This window comes from Marmota marmota, unplaced genomic scaffold (genome assembly GCF_001458135.2).
Source record: "Marmota marmota marmota unplaced genomic scaffold, marMar, whole genome shotgun sequence".
Taxonomy (NCBI): domain Eukaryota; kingdom Metazoa; phylum Chordata; class Mammalia; order Rodentia; family Sciuridae; genus Marmota; species Marmota marmota.
In genome coordinates this window covers 13,395,793-13,405,838 of record NW_026000221.1, presented here as the reverse complement: position 1 = coordinate 13,405,838, position 10,046 = coordinate 13,395,793, and the positions used below count along the sequence as shown (strand labels likewise).

At 46.6% G+C, this 10,046-nt stretch overlaps 1 protein-coding gene across 1 annotated transcript; it reads left to right on the top strand.

The window, feature by feature from the left end:
• Window positions 1-162: 162 nt before the first annotated feature.
• Window positions 163-5,191, top strand: Cmtm2 (CKLF like MARVEL transmembrane domain containing 2). The gene is made up of 4 exons (XM_015488469.2): window positions 163-611; window positions 739-897; window positions 4,213-4,314; window positions 4,933-5,191. The coding sequence occupies exons 1-4, from the start codon at window positions 471-473 to the stop codon at window positions 5,035-5,037; spliced, it is 507 nt and encodes a 168-aa protein (XP_015343955.1). The 5' UTR covers window positions 163-470; the 3' UTR covers window positions 5,038-5,191.
• The last annotated feature ends 4,855 nt before the right edge of the window (window positions 5,192-10,046 follow it).

Here is a 10,046-nt window from a genome sequence, read left to right as displayed (position 1 = left end):
TCGGGAGCACTTCTGCTTCTTGGTGTTGCCTTGTGTGAAAGTCCTGTGCACGGTACTGCGCCGGCGGAGCCCCCAGCCCCGAAGGCTGCGGGGAGGGGCGTGGCCCCAGGGTTCCGGCCTACCGGGGCCCCAAGGCACGAGCAAGCGGCGCCCACAGACCAGGGGCTGCCTGGCAAAGTCTCGCTAGGAGGAGAGTTCCTCCCTGAAGTGGGACCCAGTGGAGGCTCCTGGGTGGAGGGTGGGCGGATGTGGCCGCCGCCGAGTGGGTGCGACCTGTGCAGGGCCACGCGGTGAGGCAGGCGGGCGCGCGCGGAAAGGGCGCAGGCGTTGGTTTTCGCTGATGAAGGCAGTTAGCTAAGCTGGGGGCGCCCTGAGAGGTCAGTAGCACCAGACTCTCCAACAGGTCCGACCTGGCCACGGACTGCAGGAGAGGTTAGCAGGCCGCGAGAAGGCGAGGGCCCCTGCCAAAGATGGCTGATAAAGCCAAGAAGCAAGAGCCCGTGGATGAAGTGGGCACAAGGACCGGATTTACCCGCTACAAATGGGAATTGAAAAGCAGCAACAAAGAGTTCTGGCGCTCAGGGCACGCAGTGGTCAAGTTAATAAGTGTGGTGAGACGGACCGTGGTTCTAAGGCCAGGGATGGGGAGGAGGAAGAGCTGGCTGCAGGGGTCCTCGGAGGGGCTCGGGAGTCAAGGACAGCCCTCTGCAGCTACTCATGTATATTTTTTCCACGCAGATCTGCCTGTTCTTAGCACTGGCATACTTCAACGCAGCCACGGCGCACCCTGCCTTGACTCTCATCATCACCTTGGAGGTGTTCATCTTTTTCTTCTTCATTATCATATACACCTTTGCCATCCAAAGATACCTAGTTTTCATCTTGTGGCCAGTTTCTGTAAGTGAGGGGCAGTGGGAAAGGCCGGGTTGGTGTGCCCTTCCTATGTCTATGTTAGCAACTGGAAAGTGACTGAACAGAACAGCCTCACCTCGCATGCTCGTGCTCAGGACCTAGATGTGGTCCAGGCAGGGGCAGCTAGGCAGGTGGGGGAAAGCTAGGCAGAAAATGCTCCCCTAAACCAAGCTGTGTGTGTTGGGGTGGGTTGTGTAGGGAGGGGACTCTTATTGCCAGTCAAAAGCTTCACTGTTTTTGAAGGAAGCAAAGATGCAACCACCAGCTCTTCCTCCTAACCCGTTTGCTGGCATACACTGATTGGGAAGATCATTGCAGAATTCAAAGAATAAAATCAACCAACTTGTAAGTTAATAAGATAAAATGAGAATTTCTTTTAAATATCACTTCTAAAGCAGCCTTACATCTCCTGTGAGTATTCCCATGAAGGATGTTTAGTTCAGAAGGCTGTCAAACCAAAGCAGTCCCCTAACTGCTGGGCATCTACTCAGCCTGTTTCCTCATCTATAACATGAAGACAATAATAATCCTTGTGGGGCGGGTGTGGCAGCACACACCTGTAATCCCAGGAACTTGGGAGGCAGAGGCAGGAGGATCACAAGTTCAAGGCCAGCCTGGGCAACTTAGTAAGACCCATCTCATTCATAAGTAAATAAATAGGCTGAGGATATAGCTCAGTGGTAGAGCACCCCTGGATTCAATCCCCAGTACCACCAAATAAATAAATGAACCTGCCAAAAAGTAAGTGACTTATGTAAAAATTATAAAATTTTATTAATGGATCATCAAAGATAAACCTAGATAAATGGAGAAATACACCACATTCACAGGTGTGAAGAGTTGCTATCATAGAGATGACAATTCAATTCAGAACTTAATAGGAGTTTTCATGGAACTTTACCAGGCAATTCTAAAACTCTTAAGGAAGAATTAAAAGAATTATAAGGGATGGATTTGCCCAATAAGACCTCAGATTTCCTAGCTCAGGGACTGATAAAAAAATCTAATAAGATTGTTAGAGCCCAAATTTTTGTGTCCTCTCCAAATTCATATGCCAAGATCCTAATTCCTAGTGTGGCTATACTTGGAGATGGGGCCTCTAAGGAAGTAATTAAGATTAAAAGTGATAAGGTAGGGACCCTGATCCCATAGCATCATATACTTGTAAGTAGAGACATCAGATTGATCTCTCTCTCTCTCTCTCTCTCTCTCTCTCTCTCTCTCCATCTCCATGCACACACATTTAGTGAAGAAAGGTTATATGAAGACATAGGGAAAAAGTCATCTCCACCCAGGAAGAGCCTTTGCCAGAAACCAATTTTAGCACCTTAATCAGGGACTTCTAGCCTCTAGAGCTATAAGAAAATAAATGTCTGCTTTTTAAGCCACCCAGTCTGTGGTATTTTCTAATGGCAGCCTGAGCAGAGTAATACAGAAATAGAAAAGAGAACTTAGACTCCATTATATGGTGGCTTGATATGTGACAGAGGTGGCATTACAAAACCGTTGAACAGAATAGTCATCAAGTGTTCCTGGGAGTACTGCGGGAGATAAGAAGAGAGAGGGACAGACTATGTATCCCTTAAAATTAAAACTTTACAACAGAAGACATAAAAATTTTAAAACAAACCATATTCAAATAGGACAAGAGATGTGAAGAGGAGGTCCACATACCTAAAACATATGTTGTTTAAATATTATTTTAATATTCATTAGTGACCAAAGGCATCAAAATTAAAATAGCATGGAGGCACCATTTCAATTTATCAGATTGGCAAATACATTAATAATCCAGATGATCCTGGGTATTGGCAAGGACATGGGAGACAGGAGCATGGGAGACAGGAGCTGTTACTCATGGCTGGTGCAAGTGTAAGCGCCACTAGCACTTCAGAGACAAAGCTTGGCAAAACCTAGCTAAGGAGATTGGCAGGGGTAGGTGGGGTGCACAGACAAGGGGGATCATCATTGCAGCAGAGTTTGGAAGAAGGATTTTTTTAAACTCTCTCTCTCTATTGGTTCATTCCTACAGTAAACTGCATCAGATAACAGTGATAAATATGTTTCTCAATATGGATAAATCTTAAAAACTTTAAAAAGCAAGTGTCGGCTGGGCATGGTAATCCCAGCAGTTCAAGAGGCTGAGGTAGGAGGATTGTGAGTTCAAAGCCAGCCTCAGCAATGGCAGGATACTAAACAACTCAGTGAGACCCTGTCTCTAAATAAAATACAAAATAGGGCTGGGGATGTGGCTCAGTGGTTGAGTGCCCCTGAGTTAATCCTCAGTAACAAAAATAAATAAATAAAAAGCAAGTGTCAGAAAATATGCTACCTTTATTTAAACCTTTGAAACAAAATATATTGTTTATGAATATATAATATGTAGGAATATTCAAACTCAGGAAAAGTGCATATCAGTTTCTGGGAGACGGAGGGACAGGAAGAGGGACAGGAGGGTGAGATGGTAGCTCATTCTATAAAGTTAAGTTCTCTTCCATGTTTTTAAGAGATCGTGAAGCAAATATTGCAAGATGTTAATATCTATGAAATTTCAGGGCTTGGTGATCTGGTGGAGGTGGCATGATGGAAACCCAGGGGGAAGTGGTGTAGCCAAACACTGCAGGATTGGCAGCCTCTCATGGGCAAGCACGTTTTTGTCCCAGGCTCTCATCCCAGGAGCATTAGAAGGGGAGGCTGGTCTGATATGGCCATCATTTGGCCAACTCAAAGAAGCTTTATTAGTAGGGCCAGGGAGGCAAGAAGATGGCAAGGGCAAGACTGAAGCCGCAGGAATGGAGGGAAAGGTCTACGAAGGAGGCAGCCTTCCTGCCTTAAAGAGGGCAGGGGATATAGGAAGAAAGGCAGGGGCAGGGCTGAAGAGAGAGCTTCCAGGCTCCCAGTGAGGGACCTCCTGCTAGCAACGCAGCTCACCCCTGCTCCAGAGTGCAGGCCCTGAGAGCAGAAAGAGCATGCCAGGCAGTCCTCAGAAGGAACACCAGGAAGTCATATGTGTGGCGGGGGGACCAGATACGTGATTTTATAGAGGAGATGGCTGGTGGCAGTTGTGTGTCTCCCCAGGCTCTAGCCCAGGGCAGTTAAGCCTGGACTTTGAATCCCCTATTCAAAGACCCCAGCTGGGAGGCACTGGTATATCCACCTAGCCTGGGCCACATATACCTTTTAATATGTTATATATAGGTTTTAAAAATCAGGTAGGAGTTTGAAAAACAGGAAGCTATGCTGGGTCAGCTGTTGCTGGGGATTGGCCCTTCAGAGGCTGACTCTCTCTCCCACTCTCAGGACCGCCTCAACGACTTGTGCTGCTTCGGGTTCCTCATGGGCGGCATATTCTTTGCTATAAACAGTCGAGAAACAATGCCAGTGGAGTACGTCGTTGGTGTGGTGAGTCTTGAGTGATTGGGGTGTTTTCCTTATTTAAGGAAAGAGCTCATTTTCACACACACACACAAAAAAAATTCTTGAGATGAAAGCCAAGTTTAAAACTAATGTTGGTAAATATTTCCAGTGAAAAAGCCATGTGGTTAAAGATGATGCCCAGGGAGCTGACCCAAGTTAATGGCTTCCTTCTTGAAGCTGCTGACCCCAGAGCAAACGGTCCCATCTGGTTGGTTCTAATACTTTTTTTTTTTTTTGTATTGGGGATTGATCTCAGGGAAACTCGACCACTGAGCCACATCCCCAGCCCTATTTTGTATTTTATTAGGAAACAGGGTTTCACTGAGTTGCTTAGCGCCTGGCTTTTGCTGAGGCTGGCTTTGAACTTGTGATCCTCCTGCCTCAGCCTCCTGAGCAGCTGGGATTACAGGCCTGCACCACCACCTAGCCTGGTTGGTTCTAAAGAGAAAAAGAGACTTAAGGACAGGGGAAGGGGAGGATTGAACTCAGAGAATCTCAGTGTGGAAGTTTGAGTGGACAAGGGGATATGTTAACTGGCATCAGTGGATGAATTACAAAACAGGATGTTTTTTGCAATGTTCTGAGGATCCTTTTGTCTTCCAGGCCCTCATGGGTGTGGCAGCACTGTTTGCTTTTATCGATTTATGTCTTCAAAGAAAACACTTTGGCAAGAAGGGCCCTCCAGCTGCTCCTCCACCAGCGTCATGAAGGAGATTCCCATTTCAGAAATGGAAGTGTATTTTACAGCAAAACACTTGGACTGTCTTCCTGGTCTGCTTTCTAGAATGGTTTTCTTTTCCATTTTAACAACTTCCTCTTCTTGGAAAAGAATTTTCTCCTTAAATGAATTTTAAAACTCGAAGTTGATGTAAACATTCTTTGGTTCACTTAACAAAAGTTACTGGAAGTTATGGTACAGAGGGAGAGACCTGAGACCCAGGGCTCCCTGGGATCACTCTTGGGCCAAGGCACAGAGAGTTTAGGGGACCAGATACACCAATGACACTGGTGTTTGTCAACACTGACCAGCCAAAGGGGCCAGAGGAAAATAAGAGATTGGAAAACAAATGAATGCATACATTTTGTTCACATTAATATTCTCATTTTATATTTTTTAAAGCATCCAAGTGGTCATTGTGAGAAAAATAAGTTTGTTGGACTTCCTTGCTCTTACAATGGCGTTTAATGCTGATCCTCATTTGAAGTTCACTAAAGAGGGGTTGGGGGGAATGTCATCACCTCAGGGCCTAAACTGGGCTGGAAATATGGGCTGAACTTGGGCATGAGGGGACACTGGGGGTACTTCACTCAGAGATGACCAGCTACTTTTCTGGGACCTGGGACCTGAGCATAATCCCTGAGCCAGACTCCAGCTAAACCCTGGAGCCACAGTCTCCACCAAAACCCCTGTTTTAGTTAGCTTTTTCACTGTTGTGACTAAAGGACACAACCAGGACAACGGTAGAGGAGGTAAAGTTTGAGGGGTCACAGTTTTAGAGGTCTTGGACCATAGAAGGCTGGCTCCATTCCTCCAGACTCAAGGTGAGACAGAACATCATGGCATAAGAGTACGGCTGGGGGAAGCAGCTCATATGATGATCAGAAGCAGAGAGACTTCACTCTCCAGATACAAAATATACCCAATGAACCACTTCCTCCAGCCACACCCCAACCTGTATCCAGTTACCACTAAGTTAATCCCATCAGGGATGAATTCAGTGACTAGGTTGAGGCTCTAACCTAATCATTTCTCCTCCAAACCTTCTTGCATTGTCTCATGCATGAGCTTTTGCAGGACACCTCATACCCAAACCGTAACAGTCTCCCAAGCCTCCCCACCAGGATCCTGCTCTCACTGGACAGACCAGCCATCATGGCTTGAGAAGGGCCATTCTCATGAAAAGAAAGTAAGACTCCAAATGGATGCCTGAGGAAAGGGGTTTCTTGGAGCCCTAAGCCCAGACAGGGACAAAGTGGGGGAGAGGCTGGGCCTTGGGGGCCAAATAAATGACTTGGGCCTTTATCCCAAGTGACTTGGCACTCCATGAAGATGAGGGAGTGCAGGGTCCACTTTCTCCAGGAGAAGACCAGGCTTGGTTGCTGCTGCAGAGTGGGTACAAACTGTAAGGAGGCTGCAGCTTGTGCAGGTCAGGAAGACAGGCAGCTGGGACAGTGTGAAGACCTGAAATGTGGAGGACTCAGGCCGGCTCCTCCACCCCACCTGTCCACTACTCACTCCTCTGTGCTCCCAAACCACCCTGTGCAGGCTGCAGGCAGTGTGAAAGCAACTAGAGGGAGCCCCATGATAGGAAGAAAAGAAAGGAAAAAAAGGAAAAACCCACTACCCTGCCAGTAACCCAGAATTCCTAAGAATTTAGCCAAGAGGAATGGTACTGGATAAGATAGGATAGACAGTAAATAGACAATAGAGGAACGGATTCCATTAAGGTTTCTCTAAATGTAAAGCCATCTGTGAGATTAATCTATGGAAGGAAACCAAACATTCCAACCAACTCCTTTATCCAGGGGTAGTGGGGAAAGGGAGGCAAGACAGACCTGAGTATAGGCTACAGACTCGAGGGCTAATCATTAGTCTTGGTACTTTTCCAATTCCTGATTAGCATAGATACCAACCGATGCCTATACCCAGTAGCTATATAAGCCTCTAGACTAGTACCCTTAAGAGGCAATTCCTATTGGGTCCCCTCTTGCCCTCCAGGAGGTATATCTGTTCTCACTTGAACAAATCTTTTACACTCACTCTTCTTTGTCCATGGATTTCACTGTTCGAATTCACAAGACAAGAACCCAGAAAGAAATTATGGGTGAGCTGCTAGGGCATTCTGCAAAACTGGGAGACACAGCTTGCCACTGAGAGCTGCTAATCAGAATGGGCTTTCTCAGCTGCAGAATCCTATAACTTACACAGATCCTACCCACTGGCAGAAGCAGAGAATCTGATTTTGTCTTAAACTGCAGTTTCAATATACTGGAATGTTCCTAACAGCCAAAAAACTAGACAGATAAACTGTGCTGTTGTGGAAATCACGTTCAGCAAGAGACCAAGCACCACTCAGGGTTGAAGAACTCAGGTTAGTTATGCCAGTGGACCCAAATTAGCTAGTGCTCTGAAATTCTGGGCACTGTGCTGAGGTAACATGGGACTTTTATAAGAAATGTGACATCATTTCTTAGCTATTACAACATTGGTGGGTTTGAATTCTTGGCCTGTGTGACCAAAGACCATGCACAGGAATTCTCTCGATAAGCAGTTCACAGATGCAGGACAAAGGCAGAGAAACACCTGCGAGTGATATCACAAAGTGGCCTTCACTACAGGCAGCAGTTTCCCAAGATAACTGTAAGCTTACATCTCTAATATCTATCTATCTATATAAAAAACCTAGCATAGAAATGTTACAATTTAAACAAGTATTTAAACTACACTCTTAGAGACCACTAATTAAGTAACACTCTTACAAAGAGTGCTATAAAGTAATATTCCCCTCCTCAATGGTACTGTGCCACTATAGCTTATTTTAAAACTGATACTTTTCCCCTTCCTCTTCTCCCTCTCCTCTAATCCTGTGGGGTGGGGAGCAAGAATAACTTTCTTCCCATCTCAGGAGGAGTTATCTGTCCTTTGGCTCACACAGGAAAGAAGAAGTCAAGACTTCAGAGTTGACTATTAAAAATACAGTGACTGTGTACATTGTAACGGTTAAGTCTTTGAACACCCACGTGCTTTGCTTTCGCTTCCACCGGGTAAATAGCATAAGTAAAATAGCTGGGTCACACAGTAAGCCAACGTTAACCTTTTTAAGAAATGGCCAAACTTTTCCAAAGCAGTGGTAATAATTGACACCCCCTATCCCCAGTATAGGAGAGTTCCAATGACTCTACATCCTCACCTGTACTTAATAATGCTCCCCCATTTTAAGCTATTTTAATAGATATATAGTAGTATCTCACTGCAGTCTTAATTTGCATACCTAGATGTCTAATGAGGCTGAGCATATTTGCACTTTATTGAATATTCATATACCTTCTTTGGTGAAATATCTGTTCAAATATTTAGAAAATCTTAAAAATTGGGTTCTTACCTTCTTATGACTGAGATACAGTCAGAGCCATATTTTTAATAACAAATCAGAACAGGGTTCTGCTCTTTTAGGACTCCCAACTGGCCTCTTGCCCAGGGAATTGTGAATAAAATCCAAACACCAGGTTCTCCACAACCCCAACCTGGCCCTTCTCTGATCAGTTTCCTCTTCAGTCCTTTCTTTGATATTACCTGCCTGGCTGTCCTCTGAGCCAGTAGACACCTATTACCAGGAATCATCTTATTTGGAATTCTTTGACTACTTAGGACTCTTTGCTCCCCTGTAACTCCCCAAACAGCAGAGCTTCTCCACAGTCTGGGCTTCCAGCACTGCTATTAAATGAACAGATGAATGTTGAGAAAGACTTCTCTGAGGAAATGACACTGCATTATGGTCCCTGAGGAATAAGAATTTAATCAGATAAAAAAAAGTTGAGAAAGAGCATTCCAGGTAGAAGAGAGAGCATGAACAAAGGCCCTGCGACAGGAAGGAGCATGGTTTGTTAAACAAACTATAAGAAGGTCAATGGTTGGGAGAGACAAGGGAGGAAAGAGCCACAGGGGCGTTTATCTTGTGTACACCAAATCCTGAGCAAGATGGGAAGTTGCCCAGATTGGGTTTGGTTGGTTTGGTTTGGTCTGGTTTGGGGGAGGGTGGTGGTGGTGGAAGTGACTGTGATTGGTGATTTAATCATCCTTCTGGCTGCCAAAGGAGGAAGACAAGATGCTTCTTAAAGAGCAACCACAATTCAGGAAGAAAGGAGCAGTACGAAATGGACGGAAGGAGGCGCTGAGGTCAGCACCTCCAATCCCAGTGACTTGGAAGGAATGTCGGAAGTTCCAGGCCAGATTCTGCAATTTACTGAGACCCTGTCTCAAAAATTTAATTAAAAAAAAAAAAAAGGCGGGTATGGGGGGGTCGAAGGTGTAGGTCAGTGGTAAAGCATCCTGGGGTTCAATTCCCAGTACCCCCCCCCAAAAAAAAAGTGGGTAAAGATCAGAAAGTTGGACAGGCCTTGGTAGTGGACTGACTGTGAGGGTGAGGGTGGAGGGGGACAACCCCCAGTCTCTATTTGTGAGACTAAGGACAAATGGTAGTGCCCTTCACAGAGGCCAGGAGCCCAGGACGCTGAACTCTAGACGCCCTGGAGACACGTGGTATGTGGCGGGGTGGGGGAGAGGGAGAGAGAGACGCGGGGGGAAGGGAAGATGGGGTGGGAAGGAGAGAAATAGGGACAGCAGCGATGCGTGGGCGTCCCCCGGGATGGACTGGAAAACCCCGGCCAGGGGCAACCAACAAAGAGGCCCGGAAGGAGGAGGCGCTGGACTAGGACGGACGGGGGTGACCAAGGAAGTCACAGGGAAACTCCAGCTCCGAGAAAGAGGAGGGAATGGAGCAAGGAGCTGGAGGCCAACGCAGGGCCAGGGCAGAGGGAGGACGAGGCGGGGGTCTTTGCGGTTGAGATGCCTACGTTCTTGGGCACGGGCAGGGGCAAGAAGTTCGACAGGCGACAACGACTGCAGACAACCCTGCCCAGGGACGGATGCGGGAGCTCGGTCGGGGTGCCCAGGGGCGGTAATAAGGGGTCTACGCGGCCGAGCGAGGGGTAAGGCG